Below are 14,957 nucleotides of genomic sequence, written 5' to 3'. Positions count from 1 at the left end.
GGTAATTGTAGGTCTGCTTTTGTTATGTAGCTGTATTCCTATTCTGTTAATGTGTGTACGCAATTTAATTAGTAGTTTGTTAAAACCTATACATGCTTATGTTACTCTACAAAAAGTTATGTCAAAGAAATAATCTTCCCATGTTTTCTTCCGTCTGCTACTTCTATAGCTTTTCTTCTTCCTTCCTAATTACAACCCTTCAGTAGAATTTGTGCCTCATATCGAAAATTACCAAGTATCATAATTCTTCCAAGTGGTAAAGATACCTCAAGACAAATGCTGGGCATAGAAGCCACAGGGCATAAATCTGCAAAGAAGTAAAAAGCTAACCTTTTCAAACAATATTGCTTCTCTCTCACTTACTAACTTTACATTTCCCTGTATGGCCCCGGAAGATGGCTGGGTAGCCAGAGACGGGTAAGATTCCTCAAGGGAGGAACAACCTAAGACAGGCACAGTCGCAGGGGGGCCATCAGGTGAGAAATTGGGGATCAACAGAGGTGAGGCTTAGAACCTCACCCCCCCTGTTTTGAGAGAAATCTTCTGCATCCATGGATGTTTTGTTGCCCTTGTCTAGCTTGGATTAATACTTAGTCTATAGGCACAGACCTGATCATCTATATTTGCCCTCTTACAGCACTAAATTATGTTTTCTACCTTTATCTTGCATCTACCTACCACTTCAGCATTTTATTAAAAAAAAAAATAAGGGAGAAATGTGGGATTCACATATAAATCAAGTATAAAAATCAAATGAATAATCATATCTGACTTGATTGTTTATAGTTCATGATGCGTGATCAAAACCGAAAGTTTCTGTGATATGACTGCCCTTGCACTGTTCACCATGTAAGAACTTATTCACTATGTAAGAACTTGTTCACCATGTAAGAACTTGTTCGTTATGCTTCAGAAGATTGGAGACTGTTGAGAATTAGGCTTGGGGTTGATTAATGATTGTGCATTGAGTCCCCTATACAGAATGTTATTGTTGTTAACAACCATTTGATCAATAAATATGAGAGATGCCCTCTCAAAAAAAAAAAAATGGCCATGTGTTTTCTGCAGCACCTCCTGCTACTCCAAGTCTGGATAAAATTTGCTATTACGGCACAAAAGAATGCTAAAGGCTGCTGGCACTTGCCAGTGGTCACAGCAGGTCCAGGTATCCCAGTGGCCTGAATTCACATGGAACAGCAGCATAAACATAAATGGAGAACAGTTCTGATAAGGCGGTAGGATCATAGTTAGGGTTTTTCTGTTGTTAATTCCTTATTTCAACATTAACCCCAATGCCATGGCTACTTTTTTTGTGTGACTGAGAAAGAGGATAACAGCATGAATAAGAAGTCTTCCAGTTTCCACACATTTTACCCCACAGATCAAAAGGAACTGCATCTGTTCCTGCTCCAACTGTATCAACAATTCCCAGGACCCGCAACTGCCACTGCCCCCATGTATCTCAGAAGCTCGCCCGGTGCTGAGCCAGAAGCACTCCCATTCTGGCAATGTCTATGCCAGAGAAGATGTGGGAACGGCCACCCATTCTCTAGCAAGCTTAGGGCCCAAAGGAGACATACCTACTGGAACCCACAGCTGGTCCAGCATTAAAAAGTTCTCACTCTGATCTCTTCTCAGAACTGTGTTTCTGAGGAGTGGCCCAAAGCACAGGCCTCGTCCAGAGTCAGCACTCAAGCCACAGGTCTGGTTACTCAGAGTTGCAAGATAACCCATCCATAAAAAATGCCAATTCATTTCAATAAACAGCTCTCAAATATCCTAATTACCAAATGCTAAGGATAAAAAGATGAGTAAGAACTGACTTTGGCTCTCACAAATTCAGACAGACAAAAAGCAGTAACTGGAGAAACAGTGCAATAAATACTAGAAGCCTACAAAAGAGGATCTCTCTACACATTATCTTGTTTAATTTTCACAACTCTGTTAACTGCCACTTTAGAGATGAGGAAAATGAGGCCAACCACAGTTTAGTGAAGCGGGACTGAGCCTCAGTTTACTGGACTACTCCACAATCCGACCTGCCTCCGCCCGCTGCCCACACCCTGCTCTGGGACACTGTCCCCTCACCCACAGCCTTTCACACTCTTCCACTGACTGAACTATCATTTCTTATGCATCTGCCCTATTCCAGCACAGCAAATCCAGAAGTGAACACGACACCATACCCCTACTTTGCCAGAGTACATGGGAGTCTGCCCACAGCACAAGCAGTAATAAGGATGTGGGCGAAGTGCTACCCTGGGGAAGGACAGGCTACAACAGGGACACAGCGGGAACACCTCACCTCTCTCAGAGGGTCAGAGAAGACTCCAGAAGTGCCATTTACCCCAGACCTGAAAATTTGCAGAAATGCATCTGAAACCAAAGGACCAACACTGTCGGACTCTTCCTCAAGTCTCCCTCTGGGCAGGACAACACCTGCCCTCCCCAACTGAGCTCTCCCCCTCACATGGCTCCAAAGATATGTGCAGATGGCTCTTCACTCTTCAGAGCTCCAGACCTGGACACTGAAAACAGCCTCCTGGCCACCTGCACTGGAGTGTCTCTCAGATCCTCCAAGTTCACATTTCAAAATCAATTTCCCCTCCCCAACCTGCTGATCAGTTAACAACTTTGCCACTATACCCTGCCTTTGGCAGTTACAAGCAATGCTCACTCCAACAATAAACCAAGGAAACAGTATGTGAAGCCAGGGAAGAAGACACACAGTGAGAAGGAAACTGACAATCTCTGTCTGGACCCAAGGGAACCAAGTATGTCCACAGATTCATTTAGGTGTCTGGTCTTTAAAGAGTCTGCTGTTTACTCATCATGCAAATCAGTTCTCGGCCATCCTAAGTGTTCATTCACAGGGCTAGCAGGAAATTCTCAAGAGCATTTCAGACTAAGTATCTGTTACCCACAAAAATGCAGTCTAATTTAAACACATAAGTACATAATTTGCTGGAGGTTTTACTACATCCACTTGCACATGTCCTATGTCATTTATCTTGACAACAATCTTGTATGGTATTTTCATCCCCACTTCACAGATAAGGCCAAAGAAGCTCCAAGAGGTTAAATACTGTGCCTGTACTCACATAGCTGACTAGGTGGTGAAGCCAGAACTCAATCTCAGGAGTTTTGGCACCAAATATAGTACTTCTGATTTTTACTTTGCTTTTGTAAAAGTTTTAGTAAGACAAATTCACCTCCCATACAATTCATCCATTTGAAGTGCACAATTTAACGGTATTTAGTATATTCACAAAGTTGTGCAACCATCACCCTCAATTTTAGAACATTTTATCACGCCTGAAAGAAATCCCATACCCATTCTCCCTAATGCCCAGCCCCGTCCCCAGCCCCAGGCAGCTACCAGTCTTACACTGTTTTTCCTATTACAAAACAATACATACCATCAAGTGTCCTTTCAACTGTAACTGGTCTCCAGGACAGGGAAACAGGTAACAAACTTCAACACGGCACTAACAGCTAAGCAATACTTACTCACGTCCATTCTAAATTCTTCCTTTCAGATTTAGGCTACTATTTTTGAAGTAAGAAACACACTGCTCACTAAGACCCAAACTAAATCCCTCATTCTGTTTGGACAGCTCATGGTTTAGTGAACGACAGTTTAAGTATTACTCATTCATGCTTCTTAGCAACAATCACCCTTACCAGGCATTCACTAGGCCTTTCAATAATCCACACCCTTTATCAAACTCTTCCTAGTAAGAAACCCAAGCTAGAGAAGAAATGCTAAGACCCAAATACCAGCAGAAGGCTCAGAACCCATAGATCTAACTTTCCCAAATGGTTAGCTGGCCCGATTCCAACAAAGACAGTCTTGCTCACTTGATGGAATAAGGAGCTGTCTGAAGAAGCCAAGAGCAGCCAGAGACACATCACGGAGAACTGGGCTTCAGGCAACCAGACAGGTTATTGGTTTAACAAACTATGTGCCACAGTGACAGCTTAAAGGAGTACTTTAAGGCAAAGCACCTCACGTCAAAGCTGACTGTTGGGGCATAAAGGACTAGTAGAGTCAGCGGCCACACTAATGTAGTTCTCATCCTCAACTCAAATCACTCTCCAGGAGGAAAAAAAAAGCCTCAGAATGATGCCCCACCCCCAGCTACCTCCGGAGGCCCCTCCCAGGACAGCCAGGGTCCTCTCTGAAGCTTCCCTGAGCCCCACAAGGCAATATGGCGGGGCACTACAGCCCAGCCCTCTGGAGCTTACAGTTCTGTGGGAGAAACAAGACCCACAGACACAGGGCAATTAAACACAAAGGAGTAGAGAATCAATGTGCCACTGCATCGCCCCAGAACCCAGAGCTACAGGCAGCCTGTATCACAGGCCAAAGGGAGGAGAATGCCAGGTAGGAAAGACTGGAGAATGGAAGAGGCTGACGGGGCTCAGGCCTGGGATTCTGCCAGGCCAGGGCTTTTCCAGCAGTGCGCCCCACCCCTTTCTCTTCTTTTCCCTCTTCCTCTCTATACTTGGGTTTCCTCTGATTTCATTTGAAATAGCAGTTCTCAACAGGGAGCAGGGGCACAGATCACGGTTATTGAAAAAAGTGCAATTCCTATTGCTGGTGCCCCCCACCTGCCCTTCCACCCCTAAAGGCATATCCAAATCTCTAAAGCCAGACTTGGGCCTGTGTATTTTGAGAAAGTTTCTCAAAGAACCACGCTATTAAAAAAAAATGTTCCTTGTGCAAAACAGGTTTGAAAACACCTAATCCAACTCTATAAATCAGGAAATGAGAGCCAAAGAGGTAAAGGGGCTCCCTCAACATCACACAGAAAGGACATGGCCTGCACCCAGGCCTCCCAAATCCAAGCCAATGCTCCTCCAACAAGCAGGGAGCAGGTAGACCTGAGCTGTGCCTGGAAGAGGGAAGGAGTACAGACTTGGACCAGTGCAAAGGATGGAGGGAGAGGGAGACCTCAAATAGCAAAGTGACACAGGAAGGCCGTGTCCAGGAGCCTGGCCATGGCATGGCGGTGACTCAGGGGGTACTGCAGGGAAAAGTGGTGGTGCTGGAGGGACCAGCTAAGCAGTCATGATCAGCGATTCCAGGCATGAGAGGAGATGCTGGCAGGAAGGGTGGAATGAATGGAAATGAAGACAGACCAACACAGAGCACCACCCCACGCAAAAATGGCACCCTGGGGACTGTGACTGGTTCGGAGTACAGATGACTGGGGAAAGATGGGGCCGCTGGTAGCAGCTGGGAAGCCTGCCTTAAAAAGAGAAAGCTGAGCTGGATTAGAGGTATAGGACCAGGATAAAATACCCCACCCCAGATCCTCCTGGAATTCCTGCGTCAGCTCCCAGAGAAAGAAAATTGTATCAGAAGAGAAGCCCTTTGGGTGGTCAGGAAAGGTGCCCCCTGTGTGGATGGCATAGACCTACGAGAAGGACAGCACCCTTGGCTCCAGACACAGCCTGTGAGAGCACAAGGGAAGAACAATGCTGGAAGGGAATGTAGGTCAAGTCTTGCCACTATCAGGACATGCATTGGTGGCCCAAAGAATGGACACATGAACATATGTACATACACACACGCATGCACAGCTTCCAGGGTGAAGAGTAACAGCAACTACAACAATTAACATTTAGTAAGTGTTTGTTTACTACATGCCAGGTACTGTGACACCAACTTTCTGTGGATTGTCTCACTTCCGTGGATTGTCTCACTTAAGACTAACAATAATCTTATGGGCTAGATACTATTATTTTTATTCCCATTTCACAGATCAGGAAACTGAGGCTCAGAGAAGTTAAACATCCAAACCAAACTGACACAGCCAGTGACAGAGCTCTAATTCTAAAGCCATTCTCTTAACAACCACATCACACTGAAAGTCAAGAGGGTAGCACCGGGCTGTGCCTAAGTGCTGAGAGGAAGGTGTCAGGTGGCAGTTTGGGGGCTGTCAGAATCTTAGAAGTTAAGCTAGCTGATGTGAAAAATAGCAGCTGCTGAAACATATGGCTCTGCCTTCTGTGCCACTCCCCCCACCCCAGGACTGCTATATAAATACTAGGTCAGCTGAATAGCTGGCAACCAGTTAAATTCCTTGGAACAGGAGCCTTTCTGTGGTCTTGAATCAAGAAGAACCAGCAGCAAATGAGATGTGCCTACAGGCTTACAAAGGGCCAGAATGAATCAAGGAAACAATCCCGCATCCTAACGGCACACCTTGGCTCTTATGCATCAGAACTTACCTTCCTTGCATCCCTGCTCACACACCTTCTGTAAGGGATGAGGGCATATGCTCTGACCACCTGGTCCCAGTGCACTTACAAGCTCTGAAGTTGTCCCTCTTGCCTGCCGACTACATCGTTCCCCTTTCCCACATGAAAGCCCACCTGTACACTGCCCTTTCCAAGTCCCACACAGCTTTCAAATGAGGCCAGATGCTGCTGCAGTTTCTGCAGAGGGCTCACTCTGGGCTCTGAGAGTATTCTGTGCACTCCTCCCTCATAAGCAGGCAGCACCTCCCTCCCTGAGTTAGAGCCATCTGTTGACTTGCCGTCACTCCAACAGAATGTGAACCTCCCGAGTACAGAGTGGTTTTTGCATTCCTAATTCTAACACAGTGTTTAGCAAATGGTAGGTATACAGTCAATAATTCTTCCAACTCAAGTTACTATTCATAACAACAGCATCTAGCAGTTGTTGAGTATTTGTGTCAGGCCATTTTCAGGTGCTGAGCTGAGTATACATGGCATTTCTTCTCATGCTCAGAGTAAGTCTGCAGAGAAGATAGTCACCCAATGTTACAGGTAAGAAGAGTAGCAGAGAGGTAAAGTCACCCTGGGAGTTGGATCTCAAGGTATTAAAGCAAAACAGGAATTCAATTCTATATCTAGAGAAAAGTGGGAACACAGATTTTTCATCCAAAAAACTGGGCTCATTTCCTTCAAGGTATCCTCAGGAATTTCAAACCTCTCTTAGCAAAAATAAAAGCAAAAAATCCAGCACCTCAGGACCACTGAAACAGGCTGGCAATCCTTCACAAAGAAAGGGTAGACTTCAAAATATTTCCTCATTATGGCCAGCACTTCCATACCCAGGCTCTGCTTTTCTTGCGTCTAAAGCTCCTCCCTTCTCCAGAAGCAAACCGCTGAGGACTTAGATGCTACCTCTGAAAGGATGCCCACCAGCCAGGTCTACAGGGAATGATGAAGGATGGGCACAGGAGGGAAAAGTGATGACATTATTTTAGAAAAAGCATTTACAGATACAATCAAAACAGCATGGTCTTGCAACTGACTTTGAAGTAGATAGAGTTATTACTCCCAGAGGTAATTTAACTTATTCATAGCTTAAGTAAATCACTAAACAGACACGATAAATGAACAAAATTTGGTCTATGACAGAAAGACTCATTAGTAGTGAGGGAAGAGGAAAAATAAGTCCTCAAAATCAAACTAGCAAAGTGTCAAAGGCCAAATGTTAACAAAGAAAAATGTTAACTAGTAAGTGTTCTCACTGAGTTGGAATTTCAAATACGATCAAATCATTCTCAACTGTATAAAGAAACAAAAGAGGGAAAGAGAGCTTTTATTAGAGATACTGAAAAACACTCTAAGAAAGAGTTACCACACGTGAACTTTCCTGATGTGAAACCATGGTAACAACCACGACACTCCACATCCATTGATCCCGAGCTGGGAAAGGTTTCTATCGTCTAAGATTAATGATTAAGCACCTTCTAAAACCACCCAAGTGGTTCTGACCAACAGCTTCTGAATAACAGCAGCAAGGACAGTCTACTGAAGACTGACCACGTGCCAAGTGCTCTGCTAAGGGCTTTACATGCATAACCACATTCAACAGTTCTAAGTGTTCATCTATACCTACCAGATACTGTGTGTATTAATATTGTTCCTATTTTTCATGTAGAAATACAACAAAACCATAAAGACTGGCCTCACTCACAGCTGGTGAGGGACAGCCACTGACAAGTGTTTGCCTTCCACAGAGATGTGACCCTCAAGGGCTTTGAAGAGAGGACTGGACCTTGGGTCCTTCCAGGCCTCAGACAGCCTCACTCCCTCCTGGGGTCCCTGTCCATCTCTACCTTCCCTCTACTACCTCCCAAAGCAACAGAAGATTAGAGGTCACCAGAATTATTCTAGTTTAATCCTACCTCCCAATCCAGCTCAAGAGGTTTATTTCAAATGATTCATTAAACTGTAAACCCACTATTCTCCTTGCTCTCTCAAAAAAGAACATCAGAAATCTCAAGCATAATTTGATTAGAAACTTAAAATGGTTTTCTGCTGGAAAAACAATTCAAAGTATACCTTCTCCCAATGGATCAGCAGTGCCATCTTCAAGCATGACCATCACATGCAGGTTACAAATTTTACGTGTATTATGACTGCAACACACACATACACAGCCTGGACATACCAAAAAAAGGAGATAATTCCTTTGGTCAGGGAAACAAAATTAAGGGTGATTTTATTCTTCTAACTTCCAAAGTCTAAAACTTCATTACATTGCCTTTATCACAAAAACAGGATGTACATCTTTTATGGTGATAAAAAAAAAACTTTGGCCCCTGAAAATCTAATTCTCTCTAAAGCACATAGTTAAATAAGATGGTTGGTTTAATATGAAAGTATTCCAAGAACATCAAACATCCTGTTAAGGATGCTCAGAGAAGGATCCACAACTTAAAATTTTTAAGTACAGGTTGCCCTCAGCCTAAGATTTTGACTGTAGCCATGGTTTTAACATCAGAGAGGGAAGTAGGGTGTGGGAGAGCATCTGGCTTTCAGACAGTGGCTGTCCGTGTGGCAGCTGTTTGTTGATCAGGCTGCAGGAAGTGTTGCTTGACAGCCTCATGACATCTTCTGATGCTCCATCTGCAGAAGTTGTGCAGTGTTGGATATGGCCCACAGAGATGCTGCAGGAAGCACATGAAGGAGAGAAAAAGCGGAAGCTTCGGGCAGATCATCAGGCTAAAGCTAGAGCTAAGAAAGTGATCATTTTAGGAAGGACTTTTAATGTCCTTTAATAGCCTCTTAAATTACTATCAGTGACCTGTAAGCTCAAGAAAAGAGTTCACCATTGAAAAATTAGCTTGGGATGGAGAAAAAGTTCTAGAATCTTGAAAAAAACAAAAACAGACCTAGATTTTGCTTTTAAGGTAATTTTGTTGCTAGGACTGAGGAAAGAGGTCCCTTTTAGGATAAGCCAATCTCTTCTTGTCATGGATCTGCTAAAGTTAGTAGTACAATACAGCAGTGTTCCACCCAAAAAGAAATCTCGTTTCATTTAGTTTGTATCCCCAACATTTAGAACAGTGCCTGGTACTTATAATAACTGTTATCTCCAAGGAGCCCCATTAAGTTCTCAGTCACAGGCTATCTCAGTGGATAGCCTGACTAATGCCAAGAAAGGAACTACTACAGGGGAACAGGAATGAGAAAGCCCTTTAGGGTGCAAGCAACTAATCATGACTACATACATTTCACTAATAACATTCCTTGCATTCATAAATACATGGATAAGAAAATGGCCCAGGAATCAGACTGCCCCAGTTCAAATCCCGGCACCAAACCTTGCCATCTGTGATCCTGAGCAAGGAACTAACTTTCCTCATTTAAACACACACAAAAAAGGAGGTAACACTGTGTAAGACAGGATAGTGCCCACTGAGTAAGACACCTGAAAGGATGAAATGAGATAAGCACAATTCCTAGGGCACCAAAGTGCTTCATTAGTGTTAGTAATTATTCTTTTTTTTTTTTTTTTGATATATACCCACAGTCATATCTGTGGGAAGAATATCCCCACCAGAAGAAATGGCCTTGAATGAGGACTTGGCAATCCAATGCATTCTTTTCCCTGAGGGACAATGAAAAGAAAAAAATTGTCTCTTAATTCTGGATTTTTTTTAATCCTTCCTCAAATCTCCATCTCTCTTCTTGCCTTTTTCCCCCATGTCTAAATAAAAGCTCTCATGAGCTCCTGTGGGTTTGGCTTAGCCACGGGTTCTACTGGCTCCTAACAGACAGTTCTCATCTCTGTTCTGAAATACTGCTGTGGTGGTGGGCAGAACATGTTACCGTGTGGGGCTTCACTTCCACATCTGTGTAACAGAGGAAGAGTATAGGGATAGAGTGGATTATCTTTAAGTTGCCGTCCAAATTTAAAACCCACAAATAAGTAACTGATAATATTAATCTATTCAAGTCAAACACTGACCTAAACTACTTGAGAGTACATTTTAACTATATTTGGAATACCACACAGATATGGGCACTCTAAAAGCCAAATTCTCCTGGTCTTAGTTTCACAGAACACGTGAACACCCTGATGCTTTTATTCAACTCATCACAATGAAACAAACTCTTATTAAATCAGAACTTTCTCTTAGGACCATTAAGTGCAAGTGTTATTTGCAAGCGCCTGGGTACAAACACTAGGCATTTCTACGCATTATAAATTACCAAACCAGTGTGTATAATTTCAAGGTAAATGAGCAGAGAATTGACGATCTTGAAGAATCTGAGTTGTCATTCAGCACCAGGGAAGGTGACTGAATAGAAATCCACTTAGAAGTCTCACAACTTTCTTTGGCTACCTTTGTACTACCTAACATCTCTCCATCACACTGTGGGTTTCCATTAGGAAAAAGGGTCTATTTAAAATGACATTACAGATTAACAATTGACATGAAAAAACATTTACAATATACATTTCTGGTGAAAAAGGCAGATTACATAATATTATCAGCAATATTAATTCTATTTTGATAAACATAAGCATACAGCTATACACATTATCTGATAGGACACACTCCAAGCTGCTTAAGAATTTTCTTTAAAAAGTGTTTGCATATCTGTATTTTTATTTTCTACTAAGAACACATGCAACTTTTTAAATAATAATTCAAACACGTGTTTTATTTAACAAGAAAAATGCATCTGGCATCCAAACTGTTAACCAAATGCCTCCCAGAAGGGACCTCAGCACCTAGGGGTTCCCCTGAACAGAGGCACGATATCCTTTGTGCCTTATGCCTATGACTAAGCTAGGGTGGTAATGCTGAGATGTTTCTAGATATCAGCTATCAGATGCCACTAAGAAGGACCAGATCTCTCCCTCCTGTTTGCCTCAACTTCCAGAGCCATCTGCTTCCCACTTAGTAGCTTTACTAAATCGTAACCCTCCAGGCAAAGTTTACAAAACATGACCAAAGATCCTAAATTACTGCTCAGGTTTTAACTTTCAACATTCACTGGTTTAGAAGAGTCAGTGACAGAAAAGCCCAAGTTACTCTGGCAGCAATCCAATTTTAAAAGTTGAAGCTAACTACTATCCCTCCTTTCAGGTCATTCAATGCCAAAACTTTCTGATCACAAGAAAAAATATAATAAGCCATCATGTTTAAAAGCATCATCTTCAAATACTTTATCCCATTAAACACTTCTGCTTTTTAGCACAAAGTGCTGACTCTTGATAGACTCTGGCATACTGAAGGCAGCTGCTGTTGAACCTTCTGAGAGCTGATCAGCCAAGAACAACTTCATCACCAGGCACAGGTATTATTACACTATAAGGCATGAAGGTTGTTCTGGCAGCTCAGTGACCAACCAGCAAAAAAGTCTGAGAAATCTCAATTTTCCAGTTTACAAGAGCAAAGCGCTACAAAGACATACACCAAAAGCAATAAGAGGGAAAGGAGTAGAAACTAGTTTTCAGAAAAGTGTTCTGAGGGACGACTCCTACTGATGCAGCCAAGAGGTTACCAGACCCAGTGCTCACACAGGTACATAAGCTAGGCCTCATCGCTTGTCACATGCATTTCCAATAACGTGATGTCCAGGAGAAGCCATACACTTAAAAACAAACTGCTTTTCAACCCCTCATTCCCTTATCTTCTGAAAAACCATTCACAATGTAAGTCACAGCCTTATCCCGTTACAAAATATTTTTAGAGACAGATTACAACACAGTGTCTACACAGCATTAGCTGATGGCAAAAAAAAAAAAAAATAGCCAATTATAAGGATCTGAAAATGTGACCACTTCAGGCTTATTTTGGGGCTGAACCACTCCCCTTCCCTAATTATCCCTCAAAGGAAATATATCAGGCGCTGTGGGCAAAGAGGGAAAACATGTCTAATTACAACATGTGCATTTGGTGGATTAAAAATTCGAACATTCTTGAACTCTGGCCACATTTCAAAAGATCCACTTGTGGTTTAATCTCACTGAAAAGGAAAGGTTAAAGATTACTTGTACTTCAACCGGGGCTCCATCAGAAAAAAACACAGAGAAACTGACGTTACTTACCAGTGATACTGCCGAAAATTCAAGATGACCCTGACTCCTTATCGAGCACTTACAGAGGAAGTGGTTTTTATTTTAAAATTAGGACTGAAAATAATTTCAAGAGTACTCTCCATTTCAAGAGGACTCCCCATTGTAAGGCATATATTTTGAATTTGAAGATGCATACGCAAAGGCTCCCGACCCCAGGTGGCTTTCCAGAAGCAGTCCCGGATCAAGACCTCTCATCCAGACCACCTGCCTTTGCTTTACAGAGGTGGGAAGGCAGTTGAAAACAAATGAGTTTGGTCGTGCTTCTGCTCTCTGCCGATTAAGGTGCTGGGGGAGAGGAGCAGAGAAAACCTTAAGAATCCAAAACGAGGTCGCATCTAATTAGGCATTTGGATTTGGAGCTACAGCTCAAGAATCCCTCAGGGTGGCCTACAAGCTGTAACCTCTCTGACTATGTCTCCTGTAACTCTCCCCCTCACCCACTGGCGCTTCCGCAGGGCTGGCCTTCTTGACTGATGCTTCCCCAACACTCCAGGCTCTTCCTTCTACCTGCACTATTCTTCTCTCAGACCCCAGGCATCTTCCAAGTCTGCTCAAATGCCAACAGTCAAAAAAGGGAAAAGGTGCCTGTTCTTTTCCCATGATACTTATCACGTAATTTGCCACGTAATTTACCTACATCTGTTTTATCTACTGTTTCCCTACTCTCTCTCTCAGGCTCCAGCAGGGATCTTTATTTAATGACTTACATCCCACACCTTTAGAACAGTGCCTGACACAGAGTAGGCGCTCAAAAAATTTTTTTTCTGAATTAATGAATGAACTTAACAGTAAAACTCCAGGAGGAAAGCGAGAGGGGGTGGAAAGGGTGGTCTTGAGGGGATGAATGAAAAGAAGAAACGACAGAGGGGAATTCACAAGGGAGAGGCAGAGACTGGCTGAGGCCGGGCCGACCCCCAGTTTCTCCCCGCAGTGCTGACAGGAGGCGGGAGGCAGTGCACGGTATCCCGCCAGTGGCATCAAATCGACTTAGCAGCGGGCAGCTGAGACAAACGAGCTCAGAATACTCACTGAGAAATTTCTAAAGGCGGGCAGACCCCCGCCGGCGGCGGGCTCCGGGGAGGTCCCTCACGGGCTCCGGACCTGCCAGCCCTTCCCCTCCAGCGGTACCCAGAACCCCAGCTCTTCTCCGGGGTGGTCAGGGCGGCTCGGGCCCCTTCACCTGAGGGCCAGCGAACAGGGCCCCGCGCTCGGGCACCTGCCTGCCGGCACCGGAGATCCCCAACCGGCCCGCGCGAGGCCCCAGCGCGCCCGAGGGCCTCACCCCGCCCGGCTGCCCTCCCGCACACCGGCAGGAAGCGCCCGCGGCAGAGAAGGGGCTCCGCCGCGCCCCGGCAGCTCCAGCCCGACGCCCCGCCCGCGGGGTGCCCCCTCACCTCGGGGCGCACGTACGACACGAAGGAGGGCTTGGGAGCCTTGGTGCCGCTGCCACCAACGACTACCCCTTTCCCTAGCATACCGCCGCCCTAGGAAGCAGCGACGCGCGGGAGCAGAGGCGGCCGCTCGGGTTCCGGCAGCGGCGGCGGCCACCAGCACTGGAGGCTGGGGCTCCGCCCATCCCCAGGGCTGCGGCCGCCCCGGCGCCGCCCGCATCCGGCTCGGCCGCTAACACTGTTCGCCCCGCCCACCCGTCGCGAGGGCTCCGGGAGCCGGAGGCCACGCCCTCTCCGTTCCGGCAGGCGGGTCTGAAGCGCAGAGATTCACTTTCCCAGATAGCTCCACTCCACCCTCCTGGCAAAGCCCGCCCCTACGTGTTCTCTGATTGGCCAGAAGGCGCTGCCCGGCGAGCCCCAAGCCAAGCCCATTCTTAAGTAAACCTGGAGAGATGTTTCCTCTGACCAATCCAGAGAGTATTCTCTCCGGACTCCCCGGCGATTGGATAGCCGTCATCCAATGAGCCTACGTTCACTAAATTATGAGCGGGTGGTTCATTGACGTTCTGCTTTCTTGTCCTATTGAAATAAATCTTCCAAAAGTGTGGTATAATGAATCCCAAGGTATGGGTTCCAAACCCACATCAATGACGTTCAGATTCACCATTCCATTTTTTTTTTTTTCAAAATTGTTGAGTATAGTTGATATATACTATTCTGGTTTCAAGTGTACAACATAGTGATTCAATAGTTACATACAGTCCTCACCCCTAACTAGTGTAGTTACTATTTATCAACACAGAAAGATGTTACGAAACTACTGACTATATTCTCTATGCTGTACTTTCATCTCCGAGACGAATTTATATTCCACTGAGATTTTGTGCCTCTTTATCCCTTTCACCTATTTCACCCTTCCACACCAATTCCTTCCCAGTGGTGATCACCAGTCACTTCTCAGTGTCTATGAGTCTACTGCTGTTTTGTTCATTTTGATTTTTTAGATTCCACATATAAGTGAAATCATTTGATATTTGTCTTTCTACACCTGGCTTATTTCACTTAGCATATTAACTCCTAGATCCATCCATGTTGTCACAAATGGCAGGATTTTCTTTTTTATGGCTGAATAATATTCCATGTGTACTACATCTTTATCTATTCATCTATTGAAGGACACTTTGGTTGCTTCCATACCTTGG

The 14,957-nt window shown here is 44.5% G+C and overlaps 1 protein-coding gene across 2 annotated transcripts in view; it reads right to left on the bottom strand.

Annotated features, from left to right (window-relative positions):
- The window catches only part of MTMR12 (myotubularin related protein 12), a 62,094-nt gene extending 48,088 nt beyond the window's left edge, over window positions 1-14,006 (bottom strand). Inside the window, exon 1 of one of the 2 annotated variants that reach the window (XM_036926596.2) lies at window positions 13,759-14,006. In XM_036926596.2, coding sequence (XP_036782491.2) covers window positions 13,759-13,975 — 217 coding nt within the window. In that variant the 5' untranslated portion in view covers window positions 13,976-14,006. The remainder of the gene's footprint in view (window positions 1-13,758) is intronic. The other variant, XM_036926597.2, reaches the window with a different exon arrangement.
- Between the last annotated feature and the right edge of the window lie 951 nt (window positions 14,007-14,957).

The sequence above is a fragment of the Manis pentadactyla genome, chromosome 2 (assembly GCF_030020395.1).
Source record: "Manis pentadactyla isolate mManPen7 chromosome 2, mManPen7.hap1, whole genome shotgun sequence".
Lineage (NCBI taxonomy): Eukaryota > Metazoa > Chordata > Mammalia > Pholidota > Manidae > Manis > Manis pentadactyla.
The sequence above is the reverse complement of the archived record's forward strand: the minus strand, read 5'-3'. Positions and strand labels throughout refer to the sequence as shown.